Source organism: Eschrichtius robustus, chromosome 12 (genome assembly GCF_028021215.1).
Source record: "Eschrichtius robustus isolate mEscRob2 chromosome 12, mEscRob2.pri, whole genome shotgun sequence".
NCBI lineage: Eukaryota > Metazoa > Chordata > Mammalia > Artiodactyla > Eschrichtiidae > Eschrichtius > Eschrichtius robustus.
The window spans coordinates 67,197,965-67,221,222 of record NC_090835.1 but is presented as its reverse complement, the minus strand read 5'-3'; the positions used below and the strand labels follow the sequence as shown (position 1 = coordinate 67,221,222).

Below are 23,258 nucleotides of genomic sequence, written 5' to 3'. Positions count from 1 at the left end.
CGCCACCTCTGTAGACTCACTTGGGACGTTGATGACAACCTTCTCTCCTCTTCTGTGCCGGATGTTCCTGGTGAGGGTACTAAAAACCAGACAACAAATGTCCTAAGTTGGTCACCTAAGAACCATCATGCAAAAGAAGAATTTGACAATATGCAAGTACACGGAATGAAATCCTCCCTCAAACTAATCCTCTAAGACATCCCTACCGAAAATTCATGTGGACCGAGAGACTCTGAGGGGACTTCCTGAAAGAAGGCTTTGCATTAATACCAGGTCCTCTGGCTCTTGTTTGAGAATGTCATTCTCTCTCCTGCCCAAGCCCTGATCCCCGGCTCCGTGGGACTCACCAAACCAAGCTCAAGTGTTCAAGGTCTGCCGTGGTCTGGCCTCACCCTGTGTTTCTAACATTTTCCATGTTAAGTCCAAAGACTTGAGCCAAACTGTGGTACTCATGTTCCCCGGGCATCTCTGGACCCCAGAATCTCATCACTCCCTCCACCCATCCTGCAGCATTAACACTATCCTCCAGCCTGCAATGTCTGATCCAGAAGCCCCTCGGCAAGCTGTGGCTGTGCGCACTGGACGTGCGGCCAGTCCTAATTAAAACGTGCTCTGAGGGCGAACACACAGCACGTTTTGAAGACTTGGTACAGAAATAAAGTAAAACTTATTAATAATTAAAAAATACTGGTCACAAGTTGGATATATAGAGTTAAATAAAATACACTATAAGTTTACCCTTTTCACTTTTTTAATGTGGCTACAAAATTACTACTAAAATTAAACATGTGGCTTGCATTATGGTTTTACTGGGCAGTGCTGCTGTCGACGGTGTAAATGTCACCTCTCTCAGGAGGCCTGCTTTTGACCCCCTCAGTCAGAAGCACCTTCCTCTCTCTGGTGTTACCATCTTTGGACACCTGTCATAATCTACCTTTTCTTGCAGCTGAATATCTCCACATTCCCCTTGGCACACTATAAACACTTGATGTTGGAAACTATGTTTATATGTCTTTATCTTCCCCACGGACTCTGCACATAGCAGGTGTGCAGACCTGTTGCAGGAATGAACACTGAGAAGTCACAGGTCCCTAACTCTAGGTCAGGAGCCCGGGTTCAGGATGACAGGTGAAACTCAAAGGTACAAAGCTGAGATCAGACTGGTGTGGGCCCTGAAGCAACTTGAAACCCTAGAATTAAAACTACAGACTAACAGACTTAGAAGTTAGTGGAACAGAAGGTAGAGCGTGCCTACTATATACACAGGTATTGTACATATTTTACCTTAGTGTCAAGGTATATGGAGTGGAATGAGAAGACCACAGATACTGGTGGTAATTTTCAGAGGAGGAAGAGGTAAAAATAATGACAAGAAAGCTTCTCCAAACAGGTGTTAACAGAACTAGGATTGAAATGCATCTGTGGCTAAGTGAACAACTTTAGGATCACTTGGAAAACAGGCAGATCCAGCCTGGAAACAAGCAGCACCAACCGAGCAGCCTTGGGGGACCGAGAACAGGCGTAGCTGTGGGTCTGCGGCTCCTCTGGTTAATTACCACAGGAGCTGGAATTCAGGAACCGCTCAGTAATGATTGCGGGACAGACACTGCACCCCCAGGGCAGGGATCCAGGGATCCGAGTCATCCACACACTCACCTGAAGCGCGGGTGCTTGTTTATCGCTTCATCAGGAAAGAAGAGGGACTTGGAAGCTCCTCCTTCCACTGGGTTGGGCTTGAACTCGGGCAGCGTGAACCCAGGGCAGCCTAATCTACAACAAATTGAAGAACTAAAGAGATAGAATCTGTCTTCAGGGATTAAAAATGTGCATGTGTAACGCTGCCTTTTTCAGGGGTCCGGCACACAGGTGTTCTGCAAACACTGTGCCCCTTGCAGCCACGCCTTTGCAGTCTGTCTTGCTCACCAAGCTCTTCTCTTGTGACTGCAGCCCTTTGCTGATTTTATCAGAAGCCTCCGTCCACTCAGGGTCTGCAGAGCACTTACTTACATCCTGGCCGCCTTGGCTATTTCCCCCACGCAGTTTCTGAGGCGTCTTCCTTTACCAGCTCTGACCCCTGCATACCACCACCTCCCCATCAGCCTGGTTCGACTTGGGACAGGCCTCCTGTTTCTTGCCTCTGTCAGGCACCTCATGAATCCCTCCAGATCAGGCAGGTTCTCTGCCAGTGCCCCGTCCACCCCCAGATCTCCCTCTGGAGGCTGAAACCCAACCCTATTATCTCACTTGACCTGAAGAAGAGCTTTAATTCCAACACAGAAACAAAGCAGGGTGTAGATCGGCAGTGGGAAACTTCTGGCTTGGGAGCCAAGACTAGCCGGTGCCTTATTTTCAACCTCACCTTTTATAAAACTGGCCGCCCACATTCGCCTTGTGAACAGCAACTGAACTTGCCGATCTTATCTGGAAAACAGCCCCAGCTATGATGGGGGCTCCTGAGAGTTCCTGCAGCTCTGTACATTATTCACTGACAGCCTGTAGCCTTAGGAAAAGCCCTTGCAGAGAGTGACAAACTGAGATCTGGGGGGCTCTCTGCTGACCGGAATCAGGCTGGTGAAGCACGTGTGTACTTGGCAGGAAGCGGGCAGCCAGGATTCAGACCCGCACCCCCAGCCCCGCTTTTCCTCCAGACCAGCACCGTCCAACGGAACCTCGGCAGGGATGGAAATGCTCATGACTTGCATTGCCCAGATGGGTACTGAGCAGGTGGAAGGAGGCGAATGAGACCGAGGAACTGAACTTCTCACTGTATGCAAGTCTGATTGATTTAAATGTAAACAGTCACATGACCACTGTTTGGGTTACTGGGCCACACTACAGTTGCACCTGTTTACAGAAAGAGAATCACCCTGTTTACACTGAAGAAACTGAGTTTTCCTCTCTCCCTCTTGATCCCGAAATAAAACTTCCCTTATCATTTAACTGTGGATGTAAGGTGAGGCTTCTACAAACAAATAATTATTATCTTTGTTTTGTTTACAAATCCAAAAACGCCCTCTCATCATAAAAGATATGGTTAGGCTTTTTAAAAAAAAATTAGATTTTTAGAATAAAACTTATTCCTAGCTCAACTCTCCTCCCTTCATAATAACTTAAGAGAAGGAAAAAGATACTTCTCTAAACATCTGATGAGTTGTTTAAATAAGGTTTCAACTATTTATATGTGACCATGGAGATTTTAAAAAAGAAAATTCCCTTTAAGTGTCCTAAGACCAGTGGTGTGACTGTGAATGCCTATGTTCATCGTGGACATTGATCAGAAAAAAAAAAAAGAAGGCATAAAAATAGTTCAGAGTGTTCCAGGCCACAGATACCAATCCCCAAAGTGCTTTTGAACTTTGGAGAGGTAAGCATACTTTGCCACAATCTGACAGATATCTAGCAGAGATAACCAGATTTACGATTTGGTAGAACTGCATTCTTGAGTACAGGTCCTACGTATAATTGTGTGATATTTACGTACCTCATACTAAGCTAAGGACAGAATTTCACTGTTCATATTTACCTTATATTTACTCTTATGAAACTTTAGCCATAACTAGATTTGATGACAAATCCTAAGTCTTTTCAGCACAATCCAAACATGACCCAGTGACTCCCTTGTTCTTTGTTAATATGTATCAACAGACCCTGGGAGCGCTGATGCCAGCCCCCCATCTGGGGCCCCCTGATCTGATCTGGGGGTCAACGCACAATCTCCTTGTGCACTGCTCCTTCCCTTCGGCCTGCGGAGTCTGTGGCGCTCGGGTCCTTCCACAGTCCCCCCGGCCACCACCACCACTGGCAGAGGCTGGCATGCGACTCTGCCTGCAGCTCTAATGTTACAGATTCTGTCAGACACGGTGTGATGAGGATGAACCGTCTGCAAAGCATGAGAGCTGTGGGGTCAAGTGCTGGGTTGTGATCTGCTCTCTTGATACCCGGATGCTCTGAAATGCCAGCCATGCACGTTGACACAGGGACTAACCTGGGAAACGAAGTGATTGTGCAGAGGGCCTGGTTTTCCCCCAGTAGAGATGTCGCTTCCTTGCGGCGCTTCCTCATGTTGTCCTCGACCGTGTTGAACTCAGACATGGTCCCTCCGTACGGCTGGCCAGGTGTCCCCTCGATCATGTAGCTCCCATACTCCGGCCTCCAAAGGGTAGGGTGGCTACAGAGGAGAAAAGGGTTCAGTCCGTCTTATTCTTCTGCTGCAGTCTGCTCCATTTTTAGTTTTGAAAAAGTTGCTTCCAAAAATTTAGAAACCACTGGGTATACAAGAAGCCAAGAACTCTTTACAATTCCCAGTGGTTGTTAATCTTCCACAGCTTTTCAACTACATAAGGGTTACAAGCGCTGGGTCTAAAATATTTATAAATAACTGAGACACACACAGGGCATGCACTGTCCAAGGCAAGCAAGCCTGTCCACTCTGCGGGGAAGGACGTGGGGATTTAAGGCCTCCTTCGGTTTAAGACTGGGTTCCAAATGCAAACCCAGCCTCCCAAACTTTAGTGGGTAGAAAAATGAACTGGAGGTACATGCCCCCTTCACCTCTGTCTACTGAAATAAAGAAATATTTTAAAAACATCCTGCCAGCCAAGCAAAACCCATCTGCAAGTTTTCTCTGACACCATGGTTTGTGATCTTGGTAACTGCCAATTAAAAAAAAAAAAATTTAAATAGTAAACAGACTTTATATTGAGTTTACTCTTCTAAGTGCTTATTAACGTATTTAGAATGTCTACACCCTAAGAGGTAGGTATTATTATTATCCCTCATTTACAGTTGAGGAAACTGAGGCACAGAGAAGTTAAGTACCTCGCCTAAGGGTACCCAGCTATTAAGCAGAGGAAGCAGGAGTTGACCCAGGCAACTGGGAACCAGAGCCAGAGTCCTAAACTGCTGTGCTCTCCTGTCTCCTGTACGTGGAAGGAAAGATGATATTCCAGTGGTTCTAACAGTTTCAGAAACTCTCAAAGAAGCCTTCAGTACATCAGCTTACTTTGGGTTTGTCCTTTCCCCCTTTTCTTGCAGAGTTTCAAGAAGTTCCTCTCCAGACAGTACCAGCTGGGCTTTTTTATTTTCATGATCAAAAGATACCAACATGTATTCCACCTATTGAAAATAAAGGAGAGAAAGATGAACATTCCTCCAGACTCGTGCTTGATGTGACCTTTAGGAAAAGTAGGGAAACGTGAAGGTTGGAAAGGATGACAGTGTCCTGAGGAGTCACATCTGCTTACACAACGGTGCTTAGTGAGTGAGGTTTGCATAATGTGAAAACCTGGAGAGAACGGCCAACAGTGGCCTTGTGGGAGGACAAGGGCTCTTACGTGATTCCGTCTTCCCCCGTTCTACTTAATACCTTTTAGAAAGGTCAAGATGCCCATTTTGACAAATTGTACTTCGAGAAAGAAGTATTTCAAAGCCAGGATTCTGTAAATTGCAGTTGCAAGTAGTAGTCGCATTTTACAACGTATTTCCTCGGTGGGCTTACTGTAAGTTTATGAAAGGGGTTACCTGCGCGTTCTAATCAAGGTAGATTATCCTTCCTCACTGGTACATTATTTAATCATCCCACTATGAGCCCCACTAATGGACAGTTAAATCAAAATCAATATAGAGGTGTTAGTTTAGGAGTTTCGGCAATTTTGTTTTGGTTTTTCAGGAATAATTTAAGACCACTTCCCCACTCTGAACTCATACAGAATTTACAATGCAAGGTGCACTAGTGCATTCATAACAATACCTGGTGGAATTCTGATAAAAAATCAAGAGTGAAATACCAAAGTAAGACTTTTCTGGGCAGAGTACAAATAGAACCTGCATTTGTTTTCCCTGAAATTGCATGCTGTAAGTCATGATAGTTGGTATTAATAGTGAAGATTGTGACTCACTATTTACGGTTAAAATAAGACACACATCATCCATAGGTAAGTGAAAAGATTGGAGCTGGACCATTCAGGCAAACACTTGAGAGCACCCTTTGCACAAGACCCCAAGACAGAGAAGAGATGGCAAACTTGTGGCACGTGGCAGACCAATCCCCAGAAAGTACTTTTTTTGGCGTATCATAAAAGAGACAAGCAACAATACATCCACTATCTACCTTATCTACCTGACATTTCACATGTAAATCCAGATCCCAATCCCAGCCTTAAAAACAAACCAAAGCCCGGAAACCCAGCAGGAGGCCTGGGTCCAGAGGGGCTGGGGCTGGGCAGCCCCCCTTTGATGGGGGGGCTCTGGTCTGCAGATCCACCGTCCAGGTGGAAGGCATCTGAGTCAGCCCTCCCTATCACAGAAATAGTACCATTCCAGAGACTGGTTTGCCCTTCAGCTAAGGAATATAAAAGGGGAAAAAATGTTAGTGACCATAGGGAAATAGCCTGGCAGGTTTAAATGACAACAAAAATAAACTTTCGATGAATTTTTATTAGTTGTCGTTATGGACTGAATGTTACTGCCCCCCACACCATTCTTACGTTGAAGCCCTTAACCCCCAATGTGATGGTATTTAGAAGTGAGGACTTGGGGGGGGCGGGTAATTAGGTCAGGAGAGTGGGGCCCTTGTGACGCGATTTGTGCCCTTATAAGAAGAGACGAGAAAGATGATTTCTCTCTACTGTGTGAGAACACAGCTTTTGTAAGCCAGGAAGAGGGACCTCACCTGGAAACCAAATCTACCAGCACCTCTGACCATGGACTTTCCAACCTCCAGAACTGTGAGAAGTAAATGTTTGTTGTTTAAGCCACCCAGTCTGTGGTATTTGTTACAGCAGCCTGAATAGACCGAGAGTTGTCTTACTGATGAGTTCAAGTCATCAGCGCTGAGGTGAAAACAGCACTTAATTTGGAAACAATCTAGTTCCATAAGACTCAGAAGCAGCTACAGGCAGTTCCTTATTTAGGGAGATTGTACTTTGAGAAAGCTCCTCTGTCAATTTCTGTGTACATTAGAAAAAAGGAATTTTCAAATTCCTTTGAAACAATGTTATACAAAGGTCCCTGGGCCACCTCTCTAAAGTATTTAACCTATCATGTGTCTGACCTCTGGAGAGAGGGAACCCATCACCGTGTCCCTGGGGGACAGTGAGGTCCTACATTGCTTCCCAGGCACTGGGATGAAGACTCCGGCCTCCTTACACCCTGGAGAAGGGGTTGCATCCGGGTGGTCAGGCCGAGGAGGGGGAAGGTGCGGGGAAGCTCAGCCCAGGAGGGCTGGGCTGCGGGGCGGGGTCCGCAGCCACCCTAAAGAAATTCACAGTTCAGGATTCAGGGCCAGCTCCTCCATTCCACCGGCCCAAGCAGTAAGCAGTCTTGACTTCGGCTGGAACCACCCGTTGCGTCTAAGAGACCCGGTTTTCTCCTTACACCGACTCCTGAACAAGCCCACAGCCATCTTGTGATAAGGCTCTAACTAGCTGATGACCCATCAGTGCTGAAACACAGCGTCCTGCTGCCTCCACACCCTTTGTCCTTTCACCCGAAGTCCTGTGGTCGGCAGGTGCTGGGAACACTGCACAGAGCCAGGTGGATGTGGCTCCTGCGCTCAAGCTCACAGGTGGCTGAAATGACAGCCAGTAACTCAAGGGAGCTGAAGGGTCTGGGGCACGTGTAACAGGAGGGTCTGGTCCCGCCTGGGGTATCAGAAGGTTTCCTGGGGGGAGGGGGGTGGCCAGGCAAAGGAGAGGGTCGTCATAAATACGCCCCCACCCCCGACCCCTGTGCTTCCCCTGACCGCAGCGTAATCACCTGGTTGGCTGCCCAGAGATGCAGATAAACCGGGCCCACCCCTGGAGACCATGTCACAGTAGTCCCGCCTCTAGACTGTAAACTGTTTTAAAGCTAGTGACTGTGTCTTCTGCCCAGAAGATGGTTTCCTCACACAGCAAAATACTAATGACCAATATTTTTGAGCACTTTCAGCCATCCAGTTGGATGGCACCCATTTCCGTATCTAGCAAGATACTCAAGCCTGGAGCACCCAAAGGGGTGCTAGAACCAATGGCGATGCTACTTGGATTCAAAGTCACTTGCAGTGAAATAGGGAAGACCTGCGTGGCAAGACCAGAAGAGCAGCTGTGCCTGAAACAGTGGGTGAACTTGAGGTGACCACCACAGGTCCAGGAACCCTTTGTATATGGTGACGTTTAAGAGTATAACTGTTGAAGTGTTATTTTAAACTGCTCTATTTTCCCCAAAAGGAAATGTTTTAGCAGTTTACTCTAAAGTTACATCAGGGAACTATACTCAATATTTTGTGATAACCCATAAGGGAAAAGAATCTGAAAAAGAATATATATATGTGTATACATATACGTGTACGTGTATATACATGTATGTATAACTGACTCACTTTGTTGTACACCTGAAACACAACACTGTAAATCAACTATACTTCAAAAAAAAGAAAGAAACACACAGGCCAAAAATAAAGTTACATCAAATTCTTATAGTATCTGCTATATTCTGACTTTTCCCCCACTATGAAATGCCATTTCATACCACAGAATAACACAGGGTGCATGCCAGGAAAGTTTACACAAAATAAACGTGGCCTTGCCCTGGCCTGGTCTTCCTCCAGTGTCCTAGACCAGGACTTCAGCTAACAGAGCAGGAGGTTCTTTATGTATAATACATTAATCTCAATTTTAACACTGCGTAAAATGATGAATTTCCTATACGATTACGTAAAGTAACTTTCTTGAATCATTACCAAAACAAATTCTTCACATGCCAAGATTAGTAATATGAAGCCTCAGTGAAAAATTTTAAGATTCAGGAGAGAGCAGGGAAAATTGTGATGAATCTCATAAAGGGGACAATGACAGCTTTCAATAAAGGAAAGGAAAAAAAAACACCCTCTCCTTTATGGTAGACACTAGGCACATGTGACCTTTTTAGATTTAAAATTAAAGTAGGTTTTCCCGGGTGTTGCAGTGGTTAAGAATCCCTCTGCCAATGCAGGGGACACGGGTTCGAGCCCTGGTCCAGGAAGATCCCACATGCCGTGGAGCAACTAAGCCCGTGCACCACAACTACTGAGCCTGCACTCTAGAGCCCGCGAGCCACAACTACTGAGCCCATGTGCCACATCTACTGAACCTGTGCGCCTAGACTCCATGCTCCGCAATAAGAGAAGCCACCCAATGAAAAGCCTGTGCACCGCCATGAAGAGTATCCCCCGGCTCGCTGCAACTAGAGAAAGCAGCAACGAAGACCCAATGCAGCCAAAAATAAAATAAATAAAATAAATTTATAAAAAATAAAATAAAATTAAAGTAAAATAAAAATTTCAGTTCCTAAGTCCCTAACTGGATATTGCAAACAATTCGATTACTGCAGGAAGTTGTACTGGACAGCACTGGACTTAAACCCGAGAAAAACCACCTCTTGGAATTATATCTGGACACACTTACTGATGCATTACTGCTGGTGCAAAGGAAAGTCCTGCATGCTGATCTGCTCTTTCATGTCCTACAAATGGTATGAGATGTTTACTTTTCGGGCCTCTGAATTGACACTGGCTGATTTTTGTTAACCATGCCACTACACTTCAGGCGTGTGTCAGTTTTCATTTTCTGATGGTTATAAAGACCAGGCTAAGTCACTCCTACCTTATTTCTGAACCAAAGTGGAACCCAACCAGTCTGCTCCCACAAATTAACCTCACAAAAGAGAGCACATCACATGACGTTACCAAAGGGGATGTTTGCTGTGGCCACCAACACGGGCACTCTGCAACTCAGAAACCTAAGCCAGAAGACACGTCCTCCTAAAGAAATAATATTGTAAATATGAATAGTTCTTATTTACCTCAAAACACCTGCAGGTTAGTACTATAGCTTCTAGGTTCTGAGGACAAGTGAATTCTTCGCTTCTTTCCTGAGAACAGGGTCCTGGTCACCACGTGGCTGACAAGAGAGGGTGTCTTGGACCAACTGCTCTGCAGCGCTTAGCTGGGGAGGGGGCGGTGAGGGGGGTGAGAGGTCAGGGCCCCTGAAGGACTCCCATGAGGTAAAGGAGAACTCAGGGCTTCAGCAGTGCTGGCTCAGGGCCCCAGGCTCTCCTGGAGCAGGTGACTGACAAAGCAAGCTAGGTCCCTGTAAGTGTGTTTAGAGATGAAGTTGGCCCAAATTCAGGGACCACCATCGAGAGATGAGAAATTCAGGGCTTTAGTTCTTAGGAACTGGTGATAGATTAACCCACCCAACAAAGGGAGGGTGATGCTTTCTGAAGAGACCTAGAGCCAGTGCCGAAACAGGACGTGCAACTCCTAAGTCACTGCTGTGCTCAGAGGGGCCCTTGGGCCCCCAGGGGCAGGTGACAGCGATTCCAGACCTCCAAGTCCAATGCCATTTCACCACAGTGAGGGTCTCCTTCACTAGGAGGGAACCACTGGTCATCTGGTAACCAAAAACACCGGAGCTTGCACTTGTTGCTCGAGACCTTTATCAAAGCAGCCCACCTGCCTTGTTACCCCACCCCACACCCTACTCCTTTCCCTTCCACCTCCAGCCTTGTCTCGGGTTGGAGCCTCGTTTGAATCTTAGTAACATCTGTGTTTTTTTCTTGTATAAAATGAGGATAACGCCTACCTCAGGGGGCCACTAGGGAGGAGCACACAAAATAATGCGTGTCAAGTGCCTAAAGTGGTAGTTGAGTACACATATCCTCACGTATTAGTGATTATTTTCTAGCTCTCGGGCAGGGACACACGTATTGAGGCAGAACAGTGTCTTTTAAGTGTTCTTACGGGTCCATGGTGGCCTGTAATCAACATTACCAAAAAGCATTGAAATGAGTAGAATAAATACCAGAATATGTCATTCATGGGAAAGGAAGTACTATTTCACCCAAATACTGTTTCGCGCAGCGTTTGTTTCAGGTACTCGCTGTCTCAGTAAAAGGAAAGACTTCGTGCAGAACACCGCCAGCTCTGCGACAGCGGGCACAGGTCAAGTCACCCCCCTCCCGGACACTTTCAAATGGCTCAGACTCAGCACATCTTAGCACCCTCACCACGTGTGCCGCCCCTCCACTCCAGCCCCGCCCCCCAGGCTGCACCCACGCAGGCCTTCCTTCTGCCTCTCCGCCAGCCAACCACTCCAGGGCCTGGACAGCACCTCTGTGTAGCTGTCCCTTCAAGCAGCTGGCTCCTGACGGGCTCTAGTCAAGTGCTACCTCTTCAGAGCAGCCTTGGCTAACCCCCAACACTAGGACCTCTCTTGTCCCATGCCCAAGGGTGCCACCCACACTAGTGCCTTGTGGAGTTGTGGAAGTGGTTACCCAGGCCAGAGCAGTCTTAATTTCCCCTCTCTCCTCACAAATATTACAATTATGGACATGTGGAACGTGTTCTAATCTAACAAAGTGTCCCTTCCAACTCTAAACTACTATGTCTGTCATTAAACTCTTCCAGAAATTCTTGTGGTATAAAACCATCCATTTTTCTTTCCCTCTCAAAGACATTACACACACTGCATTGCCAGGAAGGGAATTTTTTTCAAATGCATCGTCTTGCTACCTAAAGCTCACCCCTTCTAAGCACATGATCTCTTAAATTGTATGCATACATCAGTGGAAATCTTTCTAAAATTGATTACGTCCTCTTCTGCTACAATAGGAAGATACTAAACATACTTCCACTTTTTTATTAAGGCTTCAGACTCGGGGCAATTTCATTTCTTTAACAGAGCAAGGCCCTGGGAGGCACCGGCTGCCGTGTCTAGATCTGCTTTTCCAAGCTGCTCTCCGACTTGGTCTCTCATTGCTGCCTCGACTGATTTTTTTGTAGTTCATCCTGAACTGAGGAAGGAAATGACCAGCTTGCAGGAATTGTGTATAAAGTGAGCAATCTCCGGGTGAGGGCTTGAGACAGGCTTCCAGGAGTAAAGTACATGCACTCTGTACTGAGAGGGCTTTTGCTTGCTTCCTAGTTCTCGCTGTCTGTGTTCTGGGGCCGGCAGCTCCTGAGCCCTGGATACCACTCACACAGCCATGGAGGGAGGACCACAGGCAGGGCTGCTGCCGCATGGTGTGTTGGACGATATGCCTTCCAAGTGCCCGACTTGTGTAAATACGTGAACGCTTTAGCGGGAAATGAGGGAAGCACTCCCAAATAACCGCTTTAACGTCGCTCTGAGGCTTACAGTGCTCAGAGTATCCTTTCAAGCAAAAAACTTTTTAAATTAAAAAATGTAAACTTTCACGGAGGCTCTCGCCTTCAGGGTTTGTTTTAACTCTGCTAAATCAGCATCCAGTTCATAAAAAAGGAAGGTGTTAACTAAATCCAAAGGACTGAAAAAAGGGCCTGGGGGATGGGAGACAAGACAGTGGGTTTGTGTGAACGTTTATGTAATTAGGAACATCTGGTTTGGGGGCTCTTTTGTAATCTTGTTGTGGAAATAAGTTTAATTACTAAATCCTGACCATAACAGACACAAACATCTAAGAACACAGAAAGCTCTCCAAACAGTGTCGAACAGAGTAGAGCCGTGGCCATATGAATGCTGCAAAAATACACCAACCTAGATAACCAAGTTTTCTGGATACCTATAAAAGATGTGCTCTTTTGGCTAGAAGTCTGACGCTTATTTATGTTTCTTTAACTTCTGAAACAATGTCTGAGAAACCCAGCCTTTAAGTGGAGGAGATTCAGGGTCATCATTCGAAATTACTTAATCCTTTATGATCAGTTTCAATATACAATCCCCGTGGCTACTAAGTAACCAAAATGCATATGCTTTCCCAATTCAATTCTGTTTCTTTCTGAAAATCATAACCAAGATTTCAAGGACCCTACAAGCTGTGAAAACATGCATGGGCTTTGGGCCATTTACTTTGGCTGGAAACCAATTTTTGCTCTTTTCCCAAGTTCTTAGTATGTTCGAGATAGGTTGCTGCCAAAGCCTCCAGTCCCCTAACCGGCCAACTCCGGCTTCACTTCCGTTCCCATCCTCGCACCCCTCTTGAAAGCCTGCCACCCTTCCTGCCCCCAGGGCAGTCCTACTGCCCCCACTGGTCCTTCTCCAGATCCCACACACGTCCAGGTCCTTCTGTGTGTATCAGCAGGGTTCGGAGGTGATGGCCATGCTTCCTCTCTGGGTTAGTCATCTCGCGCTCCTCCTTGGTTTTAACCCCACATTTAGGCCCGCGGCTGCCCTGCCACACACACGGCCAGCTCAGATGTGGCTCCAGCTCCCTCTGCACTGTCTACCCGGCATCTCCGCTGTATGAGCACTGGGATCCTTCACCCAGGAGGTCCCAAACCAGAAGATCCAAGCAGTTCCCCAGGAACCATCCCCACAGGCTAGACTCTCTCCCCTCCCTCAGCATCGAGGTGACCTCTGCAGTGGGAGCTCCCAGCCTCTAGTTACCCTCCCAGCCCGTTTTCCCCACCACCTCCGAAGGGACCCGGGATTAGTCTCCCTGTACGATTCCTGGACTGACAATACCACGTCTCCTGGCGTGGTCCATTACAAAGGATCTTGACATATATACACTTGACATATATATAAAATGGATAACTAATAAGAACCTGCTGTATAAAAAAATAAATAAAATAAAATTCAAAGGAAAAGAATAGATATATGTATATGTATAACTGAATCAATTTGTCGTACATCTAAAACTAACACAACACTGTAAATCAACTACAGTCCAATATAAAAAAATTAATTAAAAAAACAAAAAAACCAAAAAAAAACAAAGGACCTTCGACAGCCTCACCTCTAGCCACTCCCCTTGCCCTGCTCTGGTCCGCCGCCACGGCAGTGATCCTCAACTGCAGGCACTTCACAGTCACACGTCTGCACGCACCCTTCCCTTGCGCTCTCTGTCTCCCTTTGAGATCCTCCCAGGAGGTCCCCCACTCCGCCCCCCATCTCTAAGACTCCCAGGATCTCCAGGCAGAGAGCAAACTCCTCCCCTCCTCCCTCCAGCCTGTCCCCCGACCCTGCCATGCCACTGGAGTTCTTCAAGGGCAGGCAGATTCTCCCTTTTCTTGGTTTCTCTCTTCAACCCCATGACCTACCACAGTAAGTCCTTGATAAACAGGAGTCACTCAATAAATACTTAAAAGTCATCCATCATGGAAATAAAGCCTTTAGTGTTTGCCACATATAAGTGAAGCTTAAGTCTCAATTTTTCTGAAGGAAACAGTCTGTGATAATATCTTGCTTTTTTTTTTTTTTTTTTATAGAAACATTATGGGGTTCAAACAGGTTTACTTAGGAAGTTAAGGAAAAGGTTTTAGAAACCTAACATCTATGGGTTTGTAATTAGATTACTTTTTCAGTAGCCAGTAAAGTACGTTCTCTTTGAAAAATCCTAAAACCCAAAAGGTGACAGGATAAGGAAACGGATTCTACTATCTCTTGTACACATTTCCTGATTTTTGTCATTTGTGTGGCATTTAAAGCATTCTGAAACAGTCAAATTGTTAAAAGATACGATTAGAAATTATATATATATATAAAAGCATGCAATTCAAAACCAAATGATAGAATTTTTTGATTACTCTTGCAGATGAGAAAATTGTGGTTCAAAGAATTTAAGTTCTGTATCTAAGATCACACAACTGTTTGGAGGAAGACTTGGGGCTGCACTCCCATTTTCAAGTTAGTCCATTCTTAAACATGTATGCGAACTTCAAAATAATTGTGTTTTCACCAAATACCCAGTCATAGGATGATAACAGTGGTACTAAGTGATGAACATTACAGCATAAAGGCAAAGAAAATCCTGACTTTAAAAACTTGGCTATATCTAGGTTGCTGGAGATATAACCATGAGGGTAGCTAGCCTTTGGACAAAGTTTATAGACAGAGGAGAGCAGAGCTGAAAGAAAAGGTAGAAAGACTTCCACTTCTGATCAAGATGGAGTAATAGCGATCAATTTCACCCCTCCCCCCCCAACAAAAAAGACAGAAAGAGAGAACATATAAAAGAATTTTCAAGACACTGGACATCAGATAACAAAGGGCAGAGATCCTTGTGATAGGAGGGACAATTTTAAAGTGAGTGAGCCCTACAAATGCCCCAGCTTCCTGCGTGGCGAGAGGCACTAGATCATGGGCAGGGAGGTGAAGCAGAGCCCAGGCTGGGAGTGGGGGTTTGGTGGGGGGAAGGACTCCCTGAATTGAAGAGATAGAGCTGAATATCTGAGGAAACCAAATAATTTAGAGGTCACAGGACCAAGTACCAAAGAGAAGAGAGCTGCACAGACAATTCCAGAGATTTGCAGAGGGTCCCCCCTTAAGGACTCGGTAGTAAATCGACCCACACATGAGAGGTGAGGACCCAAAGCTGGGACAGGGTGCTTTCCCCCCAGCCAGAATGGAATAACTCCTAGTTCAGGGCATTGAGGAAGGTACCCCTGAAGGCCTTGCCTTCGCAGAAGAGAATAATTAGCCCTAAACTGACACTCTTCCGGACCTGCTGAATAAATTGTAAAAGCAAGACCTGAAAAGATCAAACCATCTCCAAATAACAATATTCCAGAACAAAGTTTAAGAATACGTTTAGGAAAACGCAAATATCAAGCACCCAACGAGGTAAAATTCACAATGTCTGGCATCCAATCAAAGACTACCAGGCCTGCAAAGCAGAGAAACCTACTCAAAATGTAGAGAAAAAGTCATTTGAACCTGACTTTAAATGACAAAGATGATAGAATTAGCAAAGATATTAAAACAGTTACTAGAACTGTATTCCCTATGTTCAAAAACAGTATAGTAAGGTTGCAGGATACAAGATAAATACACAAAATCAATTTTATTTTAATATATTAGCAACAACAATCAGAAATTATAACTTAAAGAGTAATACCATTTACAATAAAAAAAATGTGAAACACTCAGTGATACATCTGACAAAAGACATGAAAGACTTGTCCACTGAAAACTACAAAACACTGATGAGAGAAATTAAACAAGTGGAGGGATATACTTGTTCATGGGCTGGAAGCATCATTGTTAAGATGTCAATTCTCCCCAAACAATCTCCGGATTCAATGCAACCACAGTCAACATCCCAGTAGGGTTTGTTTTGGGTAGAAACTGCCAAGATGTTCTAAAATTCATGTGTAAATTCAAAGGACCTAAAAGAGTCAAAATGAGTTGAAAAAGAGCAAAGTTGGAGAGGTAAGACTACCTGATCTCACAATTTATTATAAATTATAGCAATAAAAAGTGTGGTATTGGCATAAGGACAAATAGAGCAATGGAACAGTACAAAGAGTCCAGAAATGAAACCACACATAGACAACAGATATTAGACAAATGTGCAAGGGCCTTCAGCAGTGGAGAAAGGATAGTCTTTTCAACAAGTGGTGCTGGGGCACTGTGCAAAAGCAACCAAACCCAAAAATCCATACCCTGCATCATATACAAAAGTTAACTCTAAAAGGATCATAGACCTAAATGTAAACCTAAGACCATAAAACTTCTAGAGGAAAATACAGGAGAAAACCTTAGATAATGAAAGATTTCCTAGACAGAAACACAAATTCTATGTTAGAGGCTCAGATAATATTCTGACATCTTTTCTCAAGATATGGGGCCTTACACTGAACATTACCTAGGTCTCTCCTTCAAAATGAAGCTACAGAGTTCTAGTTAGTACATTTGCTAACACCACTACTAGACATTCCTAGAAGTGGTACCTTTAGAAGTGATATCCTGGACATTCCTCTTCACAAAGAGGAATTCAACAGTGATGTGGTGGGGTCACAGTAACTTGTTCAGGAGTTCAGAAACATGTTCTAGGGGAGCCACATGTGCAGAAGGAATAAACATTTTCCTCCCACTGTGTTTTCGCCATATCTTTAAAGTACATCAAAACCTCTACGTATCCAAAGACCTCTACAAACTAATCCTACCTGTTCACCGCACTGACAACACCACCAGGCACAGAACGTTCACACACCAATGCTATTTCTCACCTTTCTGCCTTTATTACACTGTTCACTTGCCTGGAATGCTTTCCCTTCTCTTCATATAAATAACGACCCTAATTCTCTAGGGCAGCTTCCCAAAGATGTTGCCTGAAGCATCAGAATCACCTGGGGTGCTGTGTGTCTCACACGTCTGCAAAGGGCACAAGGGAACTTCTGGAGGGTGATGGAAGTGTTATATATACACAGATGTTTCCTGTTTTTTTATTTTGACTGTGGTTGCAGATACCTGGTTGTATACGCTTGTTAGAAGTCATTGAGCTCTATGTTTAAAATGGGTGTGTATTATTGTATGTAAATTATAATTCAATGAAATTGGTTTAAAAAGAAAGCCCACATAAAACTATATAACACAAAATGAACAGGGGGAAAAAATCCCAAACTGAGATTGACACCAGAAATGATAGTCAAGCTCACATTTAAGCCAAGCTTAAATTCTTAGCCTCAATTCCTAATACACAGTTGACCCTTGAACAATGATGGGGTTAGGGGGGCTGACTCTCCCCACAGCCAAATATCTGCATATAAATTTTATGGTCTGGATCATGTGGTACTCTAGTACGTTATTTATTGAAAAAAAATCCATGTATAAGTGGACAAGTGCAGCTCGAATCCATGTTATTTAAAGCTCAACTGTACACACAGTCAGTTATCTGGTTCTCTAACCTTCAAAAATGAACCTCTTGGTTATAAAAGGTAATTTTGAAAAAAAAAAAAAAAAAAATCACCAGAAAGCTCCAACCATATTTCACTCTTTTTCCTGGATTTCACCACCGTGCTTTAGACACATCAGTAAATGCTAATAAACTAATGTCCACAGTGACAGCAAGAGACAGAAAGATGAAGCAACTGTGCTTCGTGTGCAGAGAGCACACAGTGACCTATAGAATCTTCACGAATTCTCAGAGTAATTTGTGCTCAATACCTTATTCTAAGAAGTCATTGTCAAATAATGCATTTTAAAAACACAGTTTAGATTCTGAAATGCAGTTTAGAAATACCATAAACAATTACTAAGCTAATGGAATACAATTATATCTGAATGGGCAAATTTCAGTTAAAAAACGGCAAACATGGAATGCCTCATTCCCCAATAACTGTGGCTATTTAAATGATATATTTTAAATGAGATATCCTGGGTATTTAAACATTTCCAAGTGAACATTTATGAGTCTTACTTAAAAGACTAGGCACTTACTTGTAAACCATTCCAACAACATTATCTCATTTAATCTTACTAACTCTACAAGGAAGGTATTACTCTCCCCATTTTACAGATGACAAAACTGAGATAAGCACATCGTCCAAAGCTACACAGAACCTTCAATTAGACTCAAATGACTATGCTTTTGTCCATTCTAGATTTATAGCTTAGGATGTTATTTTTGCTATAGGATCATAAGCTTACTGATTAACAAGCTATGCATTTTCTAATTAGTCATGTAAGCATTCTTAACCTACATAGGCAATTTGAAGTTCAAACTATGAATGATATGCCAGCCCTTTATAAATCCCATCTCAGTTCTTATTGGTTTTACACATGATAATAACGCACTCATAAATATTAAAGATGTATATTTCTCTCTAAGTTCTCATGGATTTACCTGCTAATTAGAGCACAATTGACCTTCTTGCCTTTGAAAGGCAAAAAAGAAAAGAAAAATCAGAAAAAATGTTTCCTTTAAAATGTTTTTCTGACACCTCTGTAACCTGGAGAGTTTGAACTCTGTAAAAAGAGATTTGATGAAATCTCATACATTGTAAATATTCCAAAACCTGGTGTAATGTGTTTAAGAAATGGACGTGGAGTCAGACAGATTTCAATTCTGATAATGCCTCTGCCACTAAGTAGCTGAAGAGGCTGGCAGGTAGCTGACACTAGAGGGATATTAGGAAGCATTCAAGAGTCGTATTTACTGCCACATTTGCAGTGTTTATAAACTTCCTAGGTTTGTCTTTTAATGTGCATACTCCAACTTACAAACAAAATCTGTACCTAAAAAGTTGTGTGTGGGCTGTGAAGAGAGAAGTGCTTACTTTTTTGCATAAAAGAACGCTTAGCAAGCATCAGGGCCCCCAGGAACACCCATCCCACCTCCCCCTCACCCGCATCTGGGGCAGCATGAAGTATCTTCCCAGTACCTGGGAGTTAGAACTTCGATTACCCATAATAACAGCATGATCAATGCGTTGGGACCAGCCACACAAAAGGTGAAACTCGCATCTGTAAGCTGACCTGGGAATCTGCCTGTTTCTAAGCTTCTCACAGGAAAATACTTCTGAATTCCAAAAAGCCAGCAGACACACACTTGTACAATACAACCATTTTTACCACAGTGACTGGTGGCAGCCTTCTCTTCACTCAGCAGTCTAAAGATGATCCTAGGCGAGTTTCAAAGAGGAACAACCTACTCATTTTCCAAAGGAGGAAACTGAGGTTCACAACCACAAAGGTGGTTGGCAAGCCTTGGAATACAACACAAGTGCAACTCCAAATCCAAGTTCTTCCTGATAAAACCACCAGAGACAAATACTGTCCTAGCGCCAAGCATTTCCAAAGTGGCAGGCTCTCCCTCCAACCAGATCTACAATGATGGGTTTAGGCTGCTTTTTTTCCTTTTTTAATCCGAGTCCATGGTCCTGTAAGTGCAACATCAAAACTTCCACAAAGAGCAGTATTTTGGTATCACGCTGACCCAGCCCAACATATCACGTCCCAAACACCCCTTTCTGTCTGATGGGGCCATCCTTCATCTCCAGGGCCACGGCACCCACCACACCCTTCTCCACTTTTATCGGCCCAGCCTGACTCTTGGTTGTTTCCTAGGCTTCTGCATACAAACAAGCTCACTTGCAGGCTGATCCTGCCTGCAGACTTTTACTCAGTAGACGTGACAGGGAGTTCCCACTATGTGCAAGGATCAGGGCTAACAGTGTTGACGTCCTGCTCTTTCTCAGAGGCTCACCTCATCAGGGAGGCCTGCCATGATAAATGTGGGACTCTGACTTTCAAACCCCGTAACTGCAACCACAGTAAGAAATAATTTACATGCACCCAATATACCACCCCTACACACACTCTCAAATAACTCGTTTGACATAATATTCTCACTACGTGTGATAAACCAATACACTTCATCCTACCCCATTTCAGTTTTTAAAGTCTCGGAGAGAAAAAAATCTAGGGGGAGAGGAGAGATCATAAAATACACACAGTACACAAATAATACACAGTAGTCCCTCGGTATCCACGAGGGACTGGTGCCAGGACCCGCCAGAGACACCAAAATCCGCAGAGGCTCTAGTCCCATAGTTGGCCTTCCATTCAGCATCTGTGGATTCAGCCAACCGTGGATCAGGTAGTATTCACTACCTGACAAAAAAACCTCGTATAAGTAAACCTGAGCAGTTCAGACTCTAGTTCTTCAAGGGTCAAAATGTCAGATGCTGTAAAGAAACGACGAATTTCAGACTTCTAAAATCTTCTAAATTTACTTCTCAACCCACTAATGGATCATGATCTCCAGTTTGAAAAGTAATTTTCTGTAACATAAGAGTGATTACCTTTACATGATGCTAGAGGAACAGAAGCATCAGCAAATGCTTAGGTGTGAGACAACCCCCCCTCCCCCGCCCAAGTCACATCTTCTCTCTGTCCAGAGATTCAGAGGTACCACAACGGAGAGTTAGCCCCTGCATGCCACAGGTCAAGGAGAGGAGACAGAATCAAACTGGGGGAGACCAAGGCTTCACTGAAGTGCTATTCCAGGAGTAGGAAGAGTGGGGCTTTTTTCTTAACCACCTGGGAAGTCTTCACAATCTCAATTCTTCCCCTTGGGTCATGCTACCTATTTCCAAGAGGCCTGTCAATACTGGCAGGCAGGAATTTTATTCTTTTTGAAAATCTTACACTCTACCCAGACATGACTGAAGCAGAATTTAAAGTAATAATAAATGATCAGCGGGTTATTTTTTAAATCTAAGATAACTTTTCTACTCCATGGTTTCTGTTAAACAGTAAACTCCTCATTCCAAAGGACATGGGTTTGTTAGTGGAAAAAAAGGAAAGGGAGGTGTGGGAGAGAAAAAAAAATCTAGAGGGAACAGAGGATAGATCACAAAATAAGCACAATACACAAATGAATACATAAAATGTCGGATGCTGCTAAAAAAAAAAAAAAAAGAGCTTTAGTCTAAAACTGAAGAATCATCACCAAACATACTGTACCCCTCTTCTGTCCAATAAAGTATGGCAAACCACTTATGGTAGAAACGTGAATTACTAGTCATGATACTTTTCTAGCTTACAAGAGCACAATTCCTTCAACTGACAGGCAGAAGCATTTTCCAATCATAGAAAAACTAACTTTTTGCAAGGAGAGAGATTCAGCACTGGTGTAGCAGCACCTTGACACTAAGGTAAAGAGCGATAATACTGACAGGGAGATAAATTATTTACACCTGAGCAAGCCATGGAAGGCAAAAGGTAAAAACACGAAAAATATAAATAGACCTTTCCAGAAGTCATTTGATTATTTGAACTGTATATACACGTGATTTTTAAAAACAGGAAGGGAAGGCATAAAAAGCTTTTGCAGAAGAGACTTTAAAACTAACAGGAGGCAGTGCTTTCCAAATCATTCCAATAAACAATGGTTCAATATTGAGAATCTAGAGGCATTTCACTTCGAAGCAGCACACATGTGGAAGCACAGATTCGGAAAGTTTATATACTAGATCTGGGCCATGGAAAGGCACTAACAAATCCTAACTTTGAAGTTCTCAGAGTTCCCATTTAGAATTAAACCAAGCCATGATTCGTTTTAACTTATATCTATAAAGTGGTGGTCGGGGGGTGGTTGATGAGAAGGAGAAGCTGGAGGTTTAAAAGGCACCAGGATGAGGTGCGGCGGAAGCGAAATCCTGAAGACCTGATTCCTAACAGCAACCGGCCTTCTAGGACAACTTAGTCCCTTTCACGTTAATGGCATTTTGAGACGGGACCGTGGGTCGATAGGCGGCGGGCAGACACCCCAGCCTGAAAACTCCTCCAGGCACCCAGTGTCACGCTTTTGCATGCTCACGCCCTCCCAGCGCCTACTCCGCACTTGCTGAATGGAAACGAACCCCGAATGAATGAATGGGAGAGAGAAATCCGGCCAAAGGCTCGGAGCACGGCCCTGGACAGCGCTGAACGCCCGCGGGCTCGGCGGGGACCCTCGGGGGCGCGGCGGGGACCCTCAGGACAGCGCAGGGCGCGGACCGAGGGGGCTGGGGCCTCGCCGAACAAAGGGGCGCGGGGCGGCGGGGGCCGGGCGCTCACCTCGTCGCCCCACTTGAGCACGTCCTTGTGCCGGTCCTTGACGGCGTGGTAGATGTGCAGGAACTGGAGGATCCCGTGCAGCCGCACGTGGTCGGCGTGGCGCTGGGTCTCCTCCCAGCTCAGTGGCGAGCCCTGGGACAGTAGCCCCATGGCCGCCCCCTCTCCTCGCCCTCTGGACCGGCGGCGGCCGCTCCGGGCTCCCGGCGCGCGGCGCGGGCCGGACACTCAGTTGCCCGCGGAAGGCGGCGGCGGCTCAGCCCCGAGGGGGCGCCCTCGGGCCTCAGCCGGCGGAGGGAGGGTCCGGTCCGCTCCGGCTCCCCGGCGCGAGATCCTCGCCGCCCGGGGGACCGACCCAGGGGTCGGGTGCACCGCGCGGACGGAGGCGGCGGACCGGGGGGCGGGCTGGGCGGTCCTCTGCCCGACGGCCTGGCCGCTCGCCCGCTCCGGCTCCCGCCCCGCTCCTGCTCCGAGGCGGCGGCGGCGGCCCCCACAGCCGCGGCGCGGCGGCGGCTCCCGCTTCTCTTTGCCGGTGTCCTGCACTAGCTCCTTCCTACTTGTGACCAAAACCTGCGCCGCTGAGCATGCCCAGTGCTCCCAACCACTCGCCGCTCCCCAGCGCGATCCGCCGCTCCGGATTTTATAGACCGCGGGCTGGGGCGGGGAAAGGAGGCGGTGCGGGCGAGGAGGCGTGGCCGAGCACTCGCGGAGACTCAGAGGCTGCGGGGTAGGCGTGCGCAGGCGTGGTTAGGGCGGAGTCCAAGGGGAGGGGCTCACCAGGCCGGGGTCAGCCTCGCTTTAAGCAAACGCGATGTGTAAAAATCCGTTTTCTCTAACCCAAAGAGAGAAACTCTGCATTGGGGAAGAAGTTTGATTATTCGAATTAATGAAGAATCCACCATATTATTTTTTATGGAGAGAAGCGCCTCACACTTATAAAACCAGGGTGAGAGCAGCAGGGTGTGGCAAGAAAATTTG

At 45.4% G+C, this 23,258-nt stretch overlaps 1 protein-coding gene across 1 annotated transcript in view; it reads right to left on the bottom strand.

The window, feature by feature from the left end:
* The window catches only part of GCLC (glutamate-cysteine ligase catalytic subunit), a 38,683-nt gene extending 15,803 nt beyond the window's left edge, over window positions 1-22,880 (bottom strand). Inside the window, exons 1-5 of the mRNA XM_068558036.1 lie at window positions 22,284-22,880; window positions 5,003-5,115; window positions 3,986-4,168; window positions 1,657-1,770; window positions 21-79 (exon numbers count right to left, since the gene is read on the bottom strand). Of these exons, the coding sequence (XP_068414137.1) occupies window positions 21-79; window positions 1,657-1,770; window positions 3,986-4,168; window positions 5,003-5,115; window positions 22,284-22,433 (619 nt within the window). The 5' untranslated portion in view covers window positions 22,434-22,880. The remainder of the gene's footprint in view (window positions 1-20; window positions 80-1,656; window positions 1,771-3,985; window positions 4,169-5,002; window positions 5,116-22,283) is intronic.
* Between the last annotated feature and the right edge of the window lie 378 nt (window positions 22,881-23,258).